General features: G+C 43.5%; 2 protein-coding genes across 5 annotated transcripts; one reads left to right on the plus strand and one right to left on the minus strand.

The window, feature by feature from the left end:
* The first annotated feature begins 16 nt into the window (after window positions 1–16).
* On the plus strand, window positions 17–9611 carry ical1 (islet cell autoantigen 1-like). 4 transcript variants are annotated; one of them, XM_079671839.1, is made up of 14 exons: window positions 17–129; window positions 974–1013; window positions 1138–1312; window positions 3154–3226; window positions 3542–3665; window positions 3888–4086; window positions 4171–4296; window positions 5028–5126; window positions 5270–5370; window positions 5618–5667; window positions 5943–6173; window positions 6602–6937; window positions 7031–7126; window positions 7610–9611. In XM_079671839.1, the coding sequence occupies exons 2-14, from the start codon at window positions 1006–1008 to the stop codon at window positions 7726–7728; spliced, it is 1737 nt and encodes a 578-aa protein (XP_079527965.1). In that variant the 5' UTR covers window positions 17–129; window positions 974–1005; the 3' UTR covers window positions 7729–9611. The 4 variants fall into 4 exon arrangements, with proteins under 4 accessions (XP_079527965.1, XP_079527964.1, XP_079527966.1 ...); XM_079671838.1 differs by having other exon boundaries at window positions 17–123; XM_079671840.1 differs by having other exon boundaries at window positions 17–123; window positions 7622–9611.
* On the minus strand, window positions 9497–18449 carry fam117ba (family with sequence similarity 117 member Ba). The gene is made up of 8 exons (XM_079671843.1): window positions 17949–18449; window positions 15673–15907; window positions 15144–15227; window positions 14856–14966; window positions 12935–13078; window positions 12607–12814; window positions 12375–12495; window positions 9497–12266 (listed from the first exon to the last, which is right to left on the minus strand). The coding sequence occupies exons 2-8, from the start codon at window positions 15691–15693 to the stop codon at window positions 12053–12055; spliced, it is 903 nt and encodes a 300-aa protein (XP_079527969.1). The 5' UTR covers window positions 15694–15907; window positions 17949–18449; the 3' UTR covers window positions 9497–12052.
* Between the last annotated feature and the right edge of the window lie 140 nt (window positions 18450–18589).

Raw genomic sequence — 18589 nt, forward strand, 5'->3', positions numbered from 1 at the left:
ATCAGCGCTACAGCTGCTTTGCATATCCTGTTTCTCTGACTCATTATGACGGCTATCGGCAGAGGAGGCTAGCCGAGCTGAGCTGCACAGATGCTCGGACTGCTGGACAAAACTAAAAGCAAGGTAAAGGTAAATTCCCTTTTTAAATTATCTGACCATAATATAATAACCGTAATGTTTGTATATCTCGTTATAGTTATATACTGTTCCTACAACTGCACTTGCTAGAAGCTAAACTGCTGCTAGCAAACAAGCCGTTTTCGGCTGGCTTTTCTCGACTACCGTTACATTTATTTTTACTTTTACACCTTGTATTCACATCGTCGATAAAAATGGTCGAATGACACACGCCTTAGCCTTCTTATTGTGTGTTTCAAGGCAGCCTTTCGTGTAACTGAACACCTGCTCCACAGCCAGCTGGCTCTCAATTCTCCTCACTCCGAAAAGCACAGGTGTCTGGTCTCTGCTGGATAAACCATATTAGATTCGCTTTTTAGCCTTCAGCACTGAGGGGTTTTTGTGCAGTCACAGATAACACTCTATGATAACCGCTTATAACTTGATTATAATTCAGTAGGGGAACAGCTGTCAGCTCTGTTTACATGCTGGCTGTTGAATGTATCCCAGCAAACATCTACAGGGAAACCAGCAGCAGTTATATCTCAGTGTGACTGTCAGTAGCATTATATTAGTTAGATTTACACAACACCTTCAGTCTATATGCCTGACCATTGCTTTCTGTGTGAGGAAGAGGAAACACAATGGACTTCAGTTACTAGTTTACTCTATACTAAAAATCCATTTAAATCCTACTGCTATCCTGAGGCAAGATACAAGCTGCATACGAGTTCAAATTCAAAACATGTTTAATGAATGAAGAACAGATCATCAATGCATTTATTTTGAACCAAGACCTGTTGATTACCTCATTTGGGTTAATATTTAAACAAAACAACATTTCTATTTCTTTTAGTTTTCAGAACTGACAAAGGTTGATATTCAATCATGGACGGGTAAGTGTACAATTCATATTTACATCATTGTTGACTCTAGCCAGTGCCATTATTATAATGATCATAATTACTGTATTAAACACTGTCGTTATAAGAGCAGCTGACTTAAGTGTGTGTGCTCCAGGTTTGCGGGGGACATGCTGAGCGGGGGCCGGGCCCTGCTCGGCGAGGACAGCTCGGTGATGGCTCGCATGCAGAAGAAGTTCTGGAAGACTAAGCAGGTCCTCATCAAAGCCACGGGCAAGAAGGAGGACGAGTACGTGGTGGCCTCAGACGCTGACCTGGACGCCAAGCTGGAGGTAGTGGGGGGAGGGGTTACCAATATCTACATGTTATAATTGTAAATAACATGTAGATATTGTTTACCAGCTTGTATTGTGTGTCATTGTGAGGGATAATGTATCTGCAGCAGGATTACAAAGAGAGGCTTTAGAACATCAGCGGCACAAGGGGTCCATTGTTTGCAGAGATGTTTTCTTGATGTCTGGATATAAGGGTTGTAATTACAGGTGAGATGTCTGACAGTACATCACAGCTCTGAACGTCACGCACAGCTTTACAGTCTGATCCTCTGCAGTCGCTTCACATCACTGCAAGGAATGAGAGCTGGTAGTTTGGATTGGCTGACATTTAGTTGTGTAACTGTCTGCGATGTGCTAGAGTTTCACTGAGCTGCTAAGGGATGCACTGTGAGGCTTTTGTTCGCTCAGGAACAAGATCAGGCCTCTACTGTCCTCCTGAAATCATTGTCCCTCCATCCATCCCCGCTGAGACAAAGGCAGAAAAGAGGAGAAAGTGTTTCAAGATCATTTACAAAGAGTAGATTCAGATCATCTTTTGCCTACCTGTCGTGTGGCATTTTAGCTCTCCTGACTCCCTGGCCTTCTAGCTAACTTGATTTAATCAGGTTTTACATTTCAGTGATCTGCAAGCTACTAGAATTAGATTTGATCGTATCCGATTTTATCCTTTATTTCATTTTTCAGAGTATGACTGTCACCATTAGATAAGACACAGTTTTCGTTAGATTTACAGATATAGGGTCACGTCAGATAAGGAAACATCAGATCTTATTAAGTCAATCTTTACAGTATCAGTACCATTATACATTTCATCTAGTTTTAAGTGAATTTATCCACATTGGATTGTCTTTTCTTTTTTTCTTTTTTTTTCTGACAAAATCTCAAGTAGAAAAACAGAACTGATGTATTTAAGTGTATTTGCACGAAGCCATGAGTGGATGTTTATTTCCATCTTCTTCTGGTTTTCCCCTGCCCCTGTGAGTCAGGCAGAGCAGATGGCATAAGACCAACATGATCTTGATGAATCAATCAGTATTGGTCGTCTTAGTAATACAACATATAAGAGGTGTGTTGTTCAGGAGCAGTGACCTGTACACAGGCAGGGATCTGACACTGCTGAGGCAAACGGAAAGAAGGCAGTGAGTGTTTATTCTAAAGTTAATCAGTAACTCCACGTAAAAGTCACCTCCTCCCTCTGCTCTCAGTCTACAGTCTCACACCTGAAGAGGCAGGCATGGATGGCTTTATAAAATATAGGAGTGTTCAAAAGATTTCACTATGACTGTGACTAAAAGATAATCTAATTATTTTCCATAAATGTTCTTTGGCAATCCCACGCTAATATAAAAGGAGCAGCCCAAGGATATACTCAAGTGGTCTGCAGTTAGTTCTCCACGCTGCCTCCATTAATGACCATGTCCCCGAGAACCCTGCTGTATGAAGCTCAATGTCAGACTCACGCAATATTGCATTATGTTCTTCCAGCTGAATCCCCAACTGAAACTTTATTAAGATGTCCTAACCTGATCTCTTTAACATCATTCCAATCATGACGTATATCCTTGTGTTGCATTGTGGGTGCATCGCTTTCTATCAGAGAGCAGTATAGAGCGACCTCTAAATCTGTGTTGCTATGACACACAAGCATAACTCTGGCAGATCGGAGGAGAGGCATCTGACTGCCAGGCAGAAAGCAAGAGAGAGCAAAATATGTTGTGTTAACACTGCAAAAATAAAGTCTTGAAATAAGTGGACAGAAAACCAACAAGGTTCTTAAAGGTGTTCTAAAGAAAGGTGTTGAGGATGTATTTGAACCTGGCATGTTTTTTCTTCTACAGTTCTTCCACTCGGTTCAGTCGACATGCACAGAGCTGCTGAAGGTGATTGAGAAGTACCAGCACAGGATCACACGTGAGTAAAACTAAACGCATAACATTACATCACTTGACTTCACAGCAGTAGGAGCTATTTATGTATCATTCTTTCCCGTATACAAGATGACATTTTGTGTGTTTATGATTGTGTTCCTTCCTGTGTGATGCTTTTGTCGAACACTTAAGCTATAAATGGTTGGATAGGTTTTTTTTACAAACTAATAAGCCTGTTTTTTTAAACTCAAATAAGTTGTTACAGTGTTAGTGATATTCTTTCTAGCACGGTCGTGGTATGAGGGAGTCAAGATGCGTCTCCTTTGTGTACATGAGGGACTTTGATCTCTTTTCCCAGGTCTGTCTCAGGAGGAGAACGAGCTCGGCCTGTTCCTGCGTTTCCAGGCGGAACACGATCGCACAAAGGCTGGCAACATGATGAACTCCACCAGCAAGGCCCTGTGCACCTCCGCCAAGCAGAGGTCGGCAGCAGGAAATACCAAGCCAATGATCCAGAGTTAAAGTGTTGCTCATACAGTGCATTCTAGACTAATAGCATTAAAATAATGGCTAAAAATGAACAGAGTGAAAAAACATGTGAATTGTTGATTCTGCTGAATAACCTTACTTGGCCATGATACATTATGCTGAATGTCTTTTTCATTTTGAGAAATGTCACGAGTTCTGTTCATCTTTTTCCATAGGATGGCACTCTGCCCGCCACTGCACCGCCTGCACCAGGAAGTGGAGACGTTCAGGCGGCGCGCCATCGCCGACACGCTGCTGACGGTCACTCACATGGAGAAGGCGCGCACCGAGTACAGAGGGGCTCTGCTCTGGATGAAGGACGTCTCCCAGGAACTCGACCCAGACACATATAAGCAGCTGGAGAAGTTCCGCAAGGTAGAAGGACGCTTGTTTGGGCGTATCAGGTGCTGGTTGACACTCTAATGATATCAATGATGTGTCTCTTTGTCTGTTTTTTAGGTCCAATCCCAGGTCAGAGGGACGAAGGGCCAGTTTGAGAAGCTGAAGAACGATGTGTGTCAGAAGGTGGACATGCTGGGAGCAAGCCGCTGCAACATGCTTTCACACTCCCTCTGTACCTACCAGGTGTGTGCCTGTCAACACCATATCATCTCTGTTAGACTCTGCTTTAATTACAATATGTACCTGTATGCTTTAAGAATGAATGCAGTATCCCGATCTGTCTACCTGCTTGTTTGTCTTTCTGGTTTTACTCAATTAAGCCTTTACTATTGCACAAAAACACACTAACACCAATTAACATCTGACTTGTGTCTTCAGTGTGGAGGATTAAATGAGGCTTTTATTCCCAGGACACATGACTCTGCAGAAGTGGCAGTATTAGTCAGCTCCAGCTCGGGTTGCCTATGATGTAAACATGACACTCAGGTGGACACGATCATTTCCACTCGATTTTACGGCGTGTTGCTGTAAATAAATAATAAAGAAAACCATCAGGGATTTAGAAAGTTATGTAAATAAATAATAAAGAAAACCATGAGGGATTTAGAAAGTTATGTAAATAAATAATAAAGAAAACCATCAGGGATTTAGACAGTTATGTAAATAAATAATAAAGAAAACCATCAGGGATTTAGACAGTTATTATCATTTATTTACGTCAAACACATACAATATACATGCTTCCCTCAGAGCCACCATACTTAATTGACAGAAAGGCATACTCTTCTACCGGCACTGGGGAAAGAGTCCATTGCCTATGTTTTAAATGTTTCCGGTGTTACAAAGCCTGCATATATGCACTCATTCTGGTTGGAAACAGTACTATTGAATATCTTTCGTTCCTGTCTTGGCAGACCACTCTGCTGCAGTTCTGGGAGAAGACGGCCCACGCTATGTCAGGAATCCACGAGGCCTTCCAAGGACATGAACCATACCACTTCACCACACTCAAGGTACTTCACACTCGAGTGTTGCATTCCCTGCAGACAGCAACAACACAGTGTGAATACCAACTGTCCTTTTAGCAGTCCTCCCAACATAGATCCGATCATCTGTGTTTTTATATTACATTGTAAATTGTTCCTCCCTTTTACAGGACCTGAGAGACCCACTGGAGGAACTAGCAGAGGCACAGCAACATGTTGAGAAGAAGAAGAAGAAGAAGAAGGAGAAGGCTCTACAGAGCAACACAGAGAGGTGAGAGAACTAAATAAATCTAGATTAGTCCGTCTTGTGTTTTGTGTTGAAAACCGCTTTTGTATGTGATGATCATAGTGCTCCGTTTGGTAGTTGAGGGCTTTAAAAACGTTGTGCCTAAAGAGAGTGCATCTCCAAATCAAATAGAGGCTGCTGCATTGCTAAAAATAGAAAAACCCTGTCTAGCCAGCTACTAAGGCACTTTCTCATTTATTCCCCTCCTCCCTTCCTCCTCCTTCTTCCTCAGTCTGGTGTCCTTGGATGACGACAAGCCATCCGGAAGTGCTTCTGGCTCAGGTATGTGTTGCCTCCTCTAGGCTGAGACACACAGTTATAGGGACATGTTGACAGTGTGGTACAATCATGAATGAGCCTGGGCATCCTGCAGAGAAAGTGGAGAAGTGAGTAGTAGTGAACAGAAGGCGCATTTAAGGAGGTCAAGTATCACGAATAATTTGTTGACATGTTTCATCTCTGCTCTACACTCTTGAATTGACATGGTCATAATTGTATGTCTTTAAAATGAACTAAACAGCAAAGTTTGGACGCCTGTCGGCTTTATGATCCTTTAGTCTCAGCGCACCAACAAACTGCCACACCTCCGGCTGCCCTGCACGCTCTCAGAGGACTGTCCACGGACTCTGAGGATGACCTGATGCTCATGGCCGGTGTTGAGCCACAGTCCCAGCCCTCAGCCCCCCTTCACGTCCCTCTGCAGCCCCAGCTCCTGCCTCATCATCAGGGGGGGAGGCCCAGTGAGCCCTGGAGCTTTGAGAGCCTCCAGTCACAGCTGCCTGCCTTCGGTAAACTGGCCTGCTCTCTCCTCCACCTGTGAACTCTGACTCCCATCTCACTTTGCTGGCTGTGGCATGGGATTTCAACTCTGCTTCCTTTGGCTCTTTGGATCTGGACTCACTCTGCCTGTCTGGTGCAAGGGGCTTTGTTCCATTCACTACGGGGAAACTGTTATCTTCACTTCTGAGACTCTTTTCATTGAACAGCATGCTCCTTAAAAGTCTGATTTGAAGAGCATCAACCCTCAGTTGTTAGTTATGGTCTTTTTTCTTGTCATTTCAGCCCTCTCCTTTGGCTTTATCTTTCTATGGTTGATTCTGTGAACCTCTGCAATCTGAATCTGTGCTTAGAAACAAGCTTGTAAATCTGTGACCTTTCAGAATCTCCTGTGATGTAGTTACCTCAAAGATATAAGACTCTTCTTCTGTCCGTCTAGGTGTGGGTCCATTTTCAGGTGATCCGTTCCACTCTGCCGTGACAGAGCTGAGAGCAGAAGAGGAGGATGGTGAAGGGGGGGACATGGCTTTCCTAAAAGACCTCCTGAGCCCGGGCCCCGGGGCCAGCGACGAGTTCAGCAGGGAGTGGCAGGACGCCTTTGGGCTCTTCGACCCCCCCACTGTCCCTCCACAGAGCACAGCAGCAACTGGTGGGCCGGCAGAGAGTAGAGCGCCGACGGAGGGTAATGGCCCGGCAGCACGTCCTCCCTCGGGCCCCCCCTCCCCCACAGGCTTCCTGCCCTCCCAGCTGCTGGACCATAGCCTGAGCTCCACAGGTGAGCAACCCTGCTCTCTGCTGGAGAGAGAATCTCACTGCAGCTCACCGACACATCTCTCACTACTCTTGTTAACCCTGCTTTGTGTTTTAGGCTGGTCAACCCCTCCTATGTTCCAAGCTCCGCCTCTGCAGCCTCCTCCTGGTCACAGCCAATCAGCTCAGCCGGCTCCAAGTCCAGGAGCCAATGGTATGCTTCTTCTTAACCTGCGTCCTCCACTGTCTGAGTACAGTAAACTTTATAGTTGGGAAATGTGTCTTTAGCGCGGTGCGTTCAATCTATATTCACACAGAGTTACACAACAGGGTTTATATATAAAGAGGCAATGGATACACTTTTTACTATGAATTATGTCTGGTTATTTAATAACGTACAAGCTGCAGAATAAGGACGGGTTATCTTTGGAAACCTTCTTGTAACAATGTGTGTGTGTGTGTGTGTGTGTGTGTGTGTGTGTGTGTGTGTGTGTGTGTGTGTGTGTGTGTGTGTGTGTGTGTGTGTGTGTGTGTGTGTGTGTGTGTGTGTGTGTGTGTGTGTGTGTGTGTGTGTGTGTGTGTGTGTGTGTGTGTGTGTGTGTGTGTGTGTGTGTGTGTGTGTGTGTGTGTGTGTGTGTGTGTGTGTGTGTGTGTGTGTGTGTGTGTGTGTGTGTGTGTGTGTGTGTGTGTGTTCCAGTGTGTGTTCCAGGTGCATCTAAAGACATGTCCGCCTGGTTCAACCTGTTTGCCGACCTGGACCCCCTCTCCAACCCCGACGCTATCGGACGCTCCCCAGATGAGCTGCTCAATGCATAAAGCTGTGTGTGTGTGCAGCACTGTATGAAGACTCTTCTGGATGTCGGCAAGTTTTTTTAAGTCCGTAAGTAAGTAAGATACAACACACTAAATCACACTGGAAAAGGAAACACTGTTGCTTATTAAACGCTCTCTCTGCAGCATTGTAAATGACTCTTAACACACACATGCAGCCTCTGACTCATACACACACAGTTTCAGTTATTGCAGCTTCTGCCAAGCAGAGAATGTTTGGGTTACAGCTTTATTTTAGACGGCACTGTGAGTTTTATTCATGTTAGTTTGGGTGTGTCGGTTTGCTGTGTACACACATCACAGAGGACCCAGGACGTAAGCGGAAATTCTCTGCACACGATTGTCACGTATGGATGAAGAGCGTACAGTGTTTCTATATGCATATACATAGCTAACATTGTGTATGTAAGATGGGACCCTGAACCTGTCACTGAGCCTGTATTTGCACACAAACAACAACAGTTGGATCTGGGGCTTGTTTCTCCCAGCAACAACAGTGCATTATCCAGCTATTTGTAGACCTAACTCTGTTTTTTTTATACCACAATGCTGACTCATTTCCTTTTCCTTTACCGGTGTGACTCAACATGGAATGAAAGTCCATCTCTGCCAGTAAAATAAATACAATTTATATATAATCTTAGCCTGATGAAAAATATCAAAGTAACTTTTTTTTAAATTAATTGGTATCTAGAAATAGTGACATCTCTGGAATTTGGACAATCCATGGGTTAGATGAATAATGTGACACGTTTTAATCTTTGTAAGGAAATGTCAGTTTTCTTTCTTTCGGTCTACGGGCCACACTGATCTGTGATATGTCCTGTCTCTGGAGAGGACTGATGGGGTCATTATGACCACCTGGCCTGGAGTCATATTACAGACACAATGGAAAATCACTGTCCACAGCCTCTTTATGTCACTGTCCACCTTCATCCCAGATTCTCCTGGCTCTGAATGTAGTGTTAAAAATAGGACGCGAAAGAAAGTCCCATCTGTTGTTCAAATTTCACAATAGCAATTTCACAAAGGCCGAGGAAAATGTGTGAAGGATGAAACATTTATTTTTTGTCTCTTGAACGATGTTTTAAACTAGGACACTGGAAAAACGTATTTTCTAATGGGTGGATTATTTAAATCCTATAAACATGCAAATCAAAATGTATTTATTTCCAGCTTATATAAAAACGACTAACTCTAACACTGTAAAATACTGTTCACTTTTAACTGTGTGAGAATTGAAAGATGCATTTTGGAAATGTGTTATTGTTTTATGGGAAAAGGGAGTGGAGAACTGTTACCATGTCACACACCTGTTCTGGAATTGATTCCCACTGCTTGTTTTTTTTGTTGAAGGGAAGAACTACCAATACTGACATTTTTGAATGTTTACGAAATGCTAAAAGGAACTGTTGCAAATGTAGAGTGGAGTTTGTAAGATTTATTTGATGTTTCATGAGTTGTTGAGATGTGAATATCATGCCCACATGCATCGACTTAAACCAAATCCAAAGTTATGGCTTTGTGTGCCTCAGCAGAGGTAATCAGATGGCAATGCATCATGGGAAAAAAAACACATTTTATACAAGCTGTATATTATTATCTCTGCTCTTCTTTTTGTTTTAAATGTGACACATGAAGGGAAACTACTGTATTATTTTGTCACATAATGTAATACTGTATAATAATAATACATAATACTGTATACTGCTAGATTTACACTTTATTTACACCAAAAGAATGTATTTCTCAAGTCAATCACAAATGCTTTATTTAATTCAACTATGCCTTTTTATTTCACTCGAGGGGTTTAACAGATGAAAACTTGGCAGTTCTGTTTCCAATAAACTGGACAAGCAAACAAAGAATCACTGCGTTGAGCCTCATTCCAAAATGCTGTTTATCCACTCTGATAAAAGTTGGTATCTGAAATAAATCTGTATTTGTATGAATCTAATCTTCCAAACTACTTTTGTAAACAGACGTTTAAAAACGACAGAAAGTCATGTCGCTGTAGGTGTGATTGTTTTTCAGCAAGTGGATATCTCATTTTGGAACAGAACACCTCATTTTTAGAAACATGCCAAATCAGGTCACTGGATAAACAACATCCGCACTTCTCTCTACTTCTACTCTGCTACAGGTTACATCGTTTCCTTGTTGTGAGGCTACATACATAGCAGCTGTTGGTTTGCTCTCTTCGTAGTGTAGACTTGTTAGTGTGCACGAGAAGTAAGTCATCTTTTTTTGTATCCTATTCACTACAACCTGAGATGGAGGATGTAATCTATTCTTGGTTAAAATTCTCTGAAGACCCAATAACACTCCTGATAAATAAATACATAATTATTCACAATAATGAGACATGTAATTCACAGTACTCAGCAGAGAAAAAGCAGGAGGGGAGGAAGGAGGGAGGAAGGGAGGGGAGGAAGGAGGGAGGAAGGGAGGGAGGGGGTCTATGGGACAACTCATTCAGATACATATCTTTGTCAGCCGATAATACAAACACAGTGTGCCTTTATATTTACAATTCCAGTACATTCCTATCCCACCGAAGCAGGTACAGTTAAGTAGTAATGACATTTACAGGAAGAGGGGCCGGGGCATGGAGAGGCCGTCAATCAACAGCTCCAACTGTGGCGCAGCTAGTCTGAAATGTTTCGATGCAAAAGATAAAAAGTGGTGCATTTCAAATTTAAGTTTAAATATTGATTAGGTTGACAGAAATACTGTGGAGACCATCTTGTAAAGTAGTGATATTGGGATGTGTTCACCAGCCTCTCCATGTTCAGGGCTCTGCAGGCCCGAGGGAGCCAAGATGAGACCCGTCTGGACACATTTCACAACAACACGAGCTGAGCAAGACAGGAGGAAATCAGCTTTACAGTGACTGAGGGAGATAGGAGGAGAGCAAGAGCTGGAACAAAAGGGGGGTGTGTGATGGACGTGGAGTAAGGAGGGACATTTCTGAAGCAAAGGCTGGCGCTTGGGAAGGAGGGGCAGGCAGACAGGTAGAACACGCTGCACCCATCATAGCCCTGGCCTGCGTTTCCCATAGATACACAGCAGCGGGCGGGGAGCGGGAGGGGGGCTCACTGCTACCTGTTAGTGAAGCTTGTACCCGTTTACAGTCAGCCTGCACTGCAAATGGCTGATAAAAGTACACATAAATATGTTTTAAAACCCCCTACAGTGGTGGGAGAAGTATTCAGATATTTTACTTAAGTAAAATCACTAGTACTACACTGTAAAAAATACTCCATTACAAGTAAGTCTTGCATTGAGAAACTCATTGCAGAAAAATACATTACAAATAAAAAAAAATATTAGCAAGTAAAAGCAGCAAATCTTCACACACAAGCTGGAAATGCGAAGTGTTTTTATAAAAAAACTTAATTAAATTGCTGCAAATTAATTTCCTGTCCTACTAATTGTTTTAGGTACTTAAATATATTACTGGATAGATTACATTTACAACAAATCATAATAAATCTAAAGTAAGTAAAGCTTAAAAATGCAGTGAAGTACAAAGTATAATGTTTCCCTTTTAAGTTGTAAAAATGCTTCAAAATGTGTACTTAATACAGTACTTGAGTAAATGTACTTAGTTACTTTCCACCACTGCTTGTATATTCTGCTTGTCCCTGCCTGTGTGTGTGTACCTATGGCCAGCATAGGGCTCACATCATGTGTGCCATGCTAAAGGGTCAAACATGATGGAGCACTACGCTGGTTGAGCGAAACTGAGCGGTCTAAAATATCAGGCACATTTTAAAACTCCTTCTCGTCGCGACCATTCAAGTTTTGCTACGATATATCTGGCAGCACCAAAATTAGCCTCCGTGGTCAAACTCTTGGTCACCGAGGAAACCAGTGGCCTTTTTTTCTTTCTTTTTCTTTTACAATGGAAGGCATATTTTATATCAAGAGAAATAACTACAGATAGAAAAAGAGATATATCCGTGGAAAGGCGCCATGGTATAATACGATGAAAAAAAGAGTCTGTCCTTTCGCCCTTTTCCTCCCGACAAAACAGGAACATAACCAGCTCTAAAGGTAGAAGAAAGCGATGAAATGTTAGCTGCACACCCCCGCACAGGGCTGCAGGACTCTCACGTTGTAGTCGTCTGAGGAGAGGCAGTGGGAAGCGCTTTGTCAACGAGATAAGGACATCAGAGAGAGCTTAGCTGGCATGCTGAAGGCATTCTTAGAGCAGAAGGGTTGTTTCCTAGTAAGTCTTTTCTGATTTTGTTGAGGGGAGGGGGAGGGGGAGGGGAGGGGTTCTTCCGGGGGTGACGTGAAGCCGTCAGAAGCTCTCGGGCTCCTCCAGGAGGCAGGGCTGGGTGGACAGAGGCACGAGGGACGGGGACAGGCTCCGGAGGCCCACTGGACCTCGGGGCCCGGGGAGTAAGGGCTTCAGGATGCTGACGAGGCAGAAGGCGGAGCCGATGTTTGGGATGAAGTTGACCTTGTTGCGGTCGGGACACAAGAAGCGAGGGAGGTCCTGTGGAGGTTTGGTTCTGTGGAAACATGCAGGGACTCTTAGCCTTCATAACAAGTGGGTACATAACATTAACAAATAAAGAACATCCTGTAAAAAAAAAAATTGAATCTAAAAATCCACTCACATGGTGTCCTCGGACACTTTGACTTTCTCGCAGCCCTCTGGAGGTTCCCTCTTGAACATGTAGCTGTTGTTGGGTCTGGGGGAGGCGGCATATTTAGGCAGTGGGGAGCAGGGGCCCAGCTCTGAAGACAGACAGAGAGGGGAGACTGTCGGTCAAAGGTCGGCAGCAGATCATGCTCACAGAGACACGGCGTGCGCACAATGAAGCGTAATATATGGTGTGTGTGAGTCACCTTTGTCCTCGTAGGGGCTGCCTCCACTCGTGTCGTTGAGGACGGTGAGGTAGGAGGGCGAGATGGAGTCAGGCCGGCTACTGCAGTTGCTATGGTTACTGCTCAGGCCGCCCCCCGAGGGAGTCTGTGTGTCTATGCTGCGGGTGCTGCTGCTGCGCCGTGGGGGGACGGGTGGGGGTGCGCGGTGCCCATCTGGGACATCCTGTGGCTGTCGCGCAAACACACACACACACAAATGAGGTCACAATAACAACATGGACCGGGGGCTTAATCCCCACAGTGGTTGTGTGTGAATTTTTAAAACAATCTCTGAGCCAGCAAAACTCACAACGATGGTGTCCTCTTTTTCAGGCGTGTCCCTGATGATGATGCGTTCAATCTCCTGGTTTAGGCCCTCTACGCTGTTTCGGAAACGAGGGGCCGATGACTTGGAAATAGGGATGGGTATCAGGATGGCTTTGGGCATAGGTGACTGCAAAACACACACATGGCTGCTGTCAGTACCGATTCTGCACAAAATCCTTCACAGAAATGGTATTTGGTTAATGTAAGAAAATGAATTGATTTATGATATCATGTCTCAGAATGAATTTAGCTGTAACCTCCTGCAACAACAAATAAGTCAAACCTTTGATCATCTTGATGTAACTTCTAGTGTGTTCCTGCTAGCTCTTTGCATCAGTTAATGAGCTTGTCAAGTATTGTTAGGAAAGTTGCATGATGACTCTTTTCTCTTTGTCTCCTGAGGAGGCCCTGAAAGCAGGACAGCTGCACTCCAGCAGACACCACAGGGAGCAGAGGACCAGCCCTGTTGCTGTCAAAATACAGCAACGTGACTGGAGTGTGTGTATGTGTATGTGTATGTGTATGTGTATGTGTATGTGTATGTGTATGTGTGTGTGTATGTAGGCCTGTCGCGATAATCGATAAATTGACTTATCGTACGATAAATAAAAATGGACTCGATAACTTTTCTGAGCTCGATAAATTGCCGTTTACATAAAGATGTGACCAGCATTTTAGCCTGGAGCGCTGTGGCTGCCAGGCGCGCTGTGAGGGGCGGGGCTGACACACAGCCAGGTCAGGACACTCCGCGTGCACGTGCAGCAGCGTAGCAGCCAAATTAATAATATAGTGACAAGCGGGAGACAATGTGTGACTTACTCGCGGGGAATTTAAAGTGAAATGGAATTGGTTACAAAACCTAACTACACATCTCGATTCTCCGGTGTGGCAGTATTTTGGATTCAAACCAAATCAACGAGGCAAACCTACGGACTTGAATGAGCCGGGCGGTGTGTCGCATTGGTTTAAAAAAGGTAGCGACAAAAGCAGGCAATACCACGCATTTTAAACTACCTAAAACACAACCACCCCATTCCGTTTTCCCAGCTGGGAGCAAACACGGCAGCTGGAGATGGAGAGCCCCCGCCCGACAATGCAAACATGTTGGTGTTCCTTGCTCGAAAACTTAGAAAAACAGATTTGGATATGGCCTGTTGAGGCATCTGGGTGTTTGACAGTGGACTGTACACTTGACTGTTGTTTTAAGGAGGTTTTTTTTGCTTGTGAGACAATGTGTGCTCATATTTATTTATATATATATAGAGAGAGAGCTCTGTTTTCCAGCCTGACTCTATTTAATTTATTGTTTTGGTTGTGTGTGATTTAATTAATTTATTATAATTTAATTAATTTGTTTTATTTATTATATATAATTTATATATTTTAATATTATTTCACATTTCATTTGCAATGTTGAATGTTCAATAAAAAGTTATGTTTGAAAGGATGTCCTTGAATTATTATTATATATTATCATTATGTCTAAAATGGTCTTAAAACGGCGCCGACAATATTATCGTTTATCGCAATAATTTCCATAAAAATGTATCGTCCAACAAAATTAATTATCGTGACAGGCCTGTGTGTGTGTGTGTGTGTGTGTGTGTGTGTGTGTGTGTGTGTGTGTGTGTGTGTGTGTGTGTGTGTGTGTGTGTGTGTGTGTGTGTGTGTGTGTGTGTGTGTGTGTGTGTGTGTGTGTGTGTGTGTGTGTGTGTGTGTGTGTGTGTGTGTTACTGCATCAGAGGAACCCAATTAAGATGACTTTTCATAGACGAGAGTAAAAAAGAACACATCAGGAGACACACAGGGACATGAGTTAAATGGGACATCCTGAAAACTCTCTTCTCAACTTTCTTATCTTTTTTCCGCCCAGACAGAAAAGACACACAGTCTGTGTTGCTTACCTGTGACTGGATGATGGTATGGCTGCCATTGAACGGGGACTTGCGGTCTTTATCCCTCCGATGGCGGCTGCTGCGTTTGCTGCGCTGAAGCTGCTGTCGCAATTTGGCAATCTAGAGAGGTTTTACAAACATACAGAGGGACGTTGTTTTGATTGTTGTATAGATTGATACAGCCATGTCTTGTTATTGATGGTGTGTTAGGTCATAACTGAAGCACAATGCTCAGAAAAAGCATTTATTTACAACATAACATGTGTTTATTTTTGGCTTTAAAACAAAGAAACTGACCTCCTTGAGCTGGTCGGTGCTCCCACAGGAGGCCGAGCGTTTGTGAGAGCCCCTCCTCCTCTCATCTGCCCAGGCCCTGGGGGTCTAACACACGCACACACACACACACACCGGTTAGAGCTTTATTTCAGATATAGTACAAAATAGGGGTTTTCTATGAGAAGCAACTGGTGTTGCCAGTGTCACACTTTGTAGCTGATGCTGTTTTACTCTGATGCCTAGGTAAAACAGGTTACAGAAATATCTTACAGCTTCTGTTTGACCAGACTCTGGTTCAAAGTCAGTCTGTGAGTAATAGTCAAAGACAGCAACACAGCATCATGATGCAACCGTCTGCAATCTCTCTTAACCCCTTTGCATTGATTGCCTGCAGCTTCTTAAACACACATGTCTTCAAAGCTATCTTTAAGAAGCAAGAACACACACATTCATTCATTGTCACTAACATTGTAGTTGTTTATATCTTACATACAAACCAAACTCAAATTCATATACCACACACAATGCGTAACCCCCCCGCATTACTGACCTGCGTCGCTTTGTCCCTCATGTAGGGAGAGTACGGGTGCTGGCAGTCGTCCTGAGGCCAGGGACCTGTCAGGTGAGCGCCAGCAGTCGCGCCCTGCGAGGGCCACAGCTGGATGGATGGCGGGAGCCCGAGAGGAGAATGAGGAGCGGAGCGCTCAGAGGGAGAGGAGGGGGACGCCGGAGGACGTGGAGGAGCACCGCGAGAAGTTGTGGGAGGATAAGGTCACTGATGCAGACTGAGGAGGAAACACAGGGAGGAGTCGGGGTGAGTTGGATGTAAACAAGGTATTTGTCAACACATGGTAAACACATCAACAACTCAACAGCTGGCCTGCAGGATTAGCTCATGCATGCTCGCTCTGTCTGTCTAGGTTAGTTTGTGTGCATGTTAATCCGTCCCATCGTGGGCAGAGCGGATATGCCCCCTTCTAAATCTCCACAGCCCCCTGGTTAATGGCATTAAAACAGCTTAAAGCAAAGAGGGGGGGTGAGGGGCACTCAGTGCAGGTGCCCAACTGACCCTGATTCAGAGCTGCAGCAAAGTGCAGGGTGTCAGCAAAATCTGATTTCAGATTTAAGTTTCAAACACAGACAAAAACGTTTACAACGTGTATATCCATGTTTGAATAAAACATGTCTTTCATTCGTTTTTAGAAAAAAAATAGTTGAACATTGCATTTACTGGGAACTAAATTGCAAGATAGAATTTAAAAGAATAATAATAATAATAATAATATTATTATTCCTGTGAACAACAGGACAACCACCTAGCAATAATAAAGCCATGCATGCACAAGCAACAGAATATATGCAAATGCAGAGCATCTTGCAGGATAGAGGATGAATTTATTTATTTCAGCAAAAAAAGCTACTCAGTCCTAGTAACGACGAGACACCGTACATGCATGTATCTGCACGTAAAAACACAGCATTGATTGACAGAGCTTGTCCAGGAGCTATATTTGGCAGGGGACTTGACCAGCACACATCACTGTTGCTAGGGAACGGGACGACTGATCGTCATTAAAACACAGCAGCGCTTGTGTGTGTGTGTGTGTGTGTGTGTGTGTGTGTGTGTGTGTGTGTGTGTGTGTGTGTGTGTGTGTGTGTGTGTGTGTGTGTGTGTGTGTGTGTGTGTGTGTGTGTGTGTGTGTGTGTGTGTGTGTGTGTGTGTGTGTGTGTGTGTGTGTGTGTGTGTGTGTGTGTGTGTGTGTGTGTGTGTGTGTGTGTGTGTGTAAACAGGGGTTTTTGCATCAGCAGCCTGCTAACAAAATGCTCAGCTTTCTTTATTTTCACTGCTGTTTTTCCTGTCTGCAGTCATAAAATCAACAACCCACTACAATGGACCTGGGGCACATAGCAATAGTAGCACTGGTAGTAGTATAAAAAACAGCCTTTTTTTTTAAAGGAGCTACAATGTTACCACCTGAGGAAACTTTAAATCAGAGATAAGCTTATAACACAAGACAGACAGTCCTCGTGAGCCATGAGCACAAGGCGGACAGTATAACCTGCACAGAAAGTAATAAGCACATAATGTACATCCACTAATTTCTCCATTATTTGTTTTAAATTAAACCATCCAAAAATGTCACAATCACAATTTCCCAAAGGCCAAAATGATGCCTTGAAATTGCACATTTTGTTCATCCAAAATCAATTGATCAATCAAAAACCAAAGATAGTCTACCTATGTATACACACTATCTACATATTATACTGGGAAAATATTCCCATTTGGGTCATAAAAGTTATTTTTGGTCACATATGTTTAACAAATGACAGTGATCAATACTTGCTTCCTTTTCTGTTGATGGACTAATCCATTATTTGTTACAGCTCTAGTTTACATAACTGCCTTTGCACACTGTCTGCCTAACTGCCATGTGTAGATTGTTAAATATTGCAATAAAAACAAATGTAACAAGAAGACCTTACCGCACAAAATAGAATACATCAAACAATAGGTCTAAAGTAGAGATTACACGATTTAAATCATTATTGATCAGGCTGCTCATTCATTATATTAATATATATATTATACATACAATGAAAGATTGCATCCTGCATATCGAATCCTCATGCCATGTCATGAATAATGAAGGCCAATTGTGTTTACAGGGAGACAAGCATGCAGCTCCTCCCACACATATCATCACTATCATGAAAACGTATTCCATATGGACCTATATGACAAAAGACTCAAGAGTATATAAACAGGCTCATGATTTTGAGATGAATTTAAATGTGTGTGAGGAGAAACATGACGGCACTCACCTGCAGGAATGTGACCGAGCTGCGCTGCATGCAAAGGGGCATGGAGCTCTTCACCTCAGCCCCTGTTGATGTCTACAGCTCCGAGAAGATGCTAAAGAGGCGGTGGGAACACAGGGCAAAGGGAAGACTGTGCAGGTTGCAAGTGAGGAAAGCCCTCTCAGATATAAACAGGCAGACATAGAAAATATCCTAAAACGTTTTCGTGGGGATAGCACTGATACAGGAGGTGTCAAAATGGGCGTTGCTGTTTTCGCACCCTGCCTCCTCGTCGTCGTGGATGGATGTTTTTCTCTCCAGGCTGATGCGGCACGACGGCTGAAACAGCTACCGAAACGATTTCAGCACGCAAAAATATGGGTATCAAAAGAGGAAACGTCGTTGTGAGCCTGGCGGAGATCGTGAAGTGTCGGAAAACGACGGAAAATATAGCAGAAGGACAGAAAATACAGAAGGGATAGAAAGAAGAAGGCGGTGATGCTGTGCTAGCCTTGGTTGACACGACGGGAGAGGGACCAGTGTGAAGAACGCCGGAGTAAACACCAATACTTCCGGTTGTTGTTTTTCGAAGTAAAATATATTCTCTGTCGATTTTTACCCAGGACTCTGGATTCATTCTTAATTTGAATAACAGACTAGTTTAG

The sequence above is a fragment of the Notothenia rossii genome (genome assembly GCF_949606895.1).
Source record: "Notothenia rossii genome assembly, chromosome: 3".
Lineage (NCBI taxonomy): Eukaryota > Metazoa > Chordata > Actinopteri > Perciformes > Nototheniidae > Notothenia > Notothenia rossii.

What these genes read in the sequence shown, in the direction of transcription:
- ical1 (XM_079671839.1), top strand. An exon ending in GTACCAGCACAGGATCACAC is followed by an intron (nt 3,227 to 3,541) that starts GTGAGTAAAACT and finishes CTCTTTTCCCAG; the next exon opens with GTCTGTCTCAGGAGGAGAAC. An exon ending in CGGAAGTGCTTCTGGCTCAG is followed by an intron (nt 5,668 to 5,942) that starts GTATGTGTTGCC and finishes ATGATCCTTTAG; the next exon opens with TCTCAGCGCACCAACAAACT.
- fam117ba (XM_079671843.1), bottom strand. Translation starts at nt 15,693, where the DNA reads ATGAGGGACAAAGCGACGCAG. An exon ending in ATACCATCATCCAGTCACAG is followed by an intron (nt 13,079 to 14,855) that starts GTAAGCAACACA and finishes TGTGTTTTGCAG; the next exon opens with TCACCTATGCCCAAAGCCAT. An exon ending in AAAGTGTCCGAGGACACCAT is followed by an intron (nt 12,267 to 12,374) that starts GTGAGTGGATTT and finishes ATGTTTCCACAG; the next exon opens with AACCAAACCTCCACAGGACC.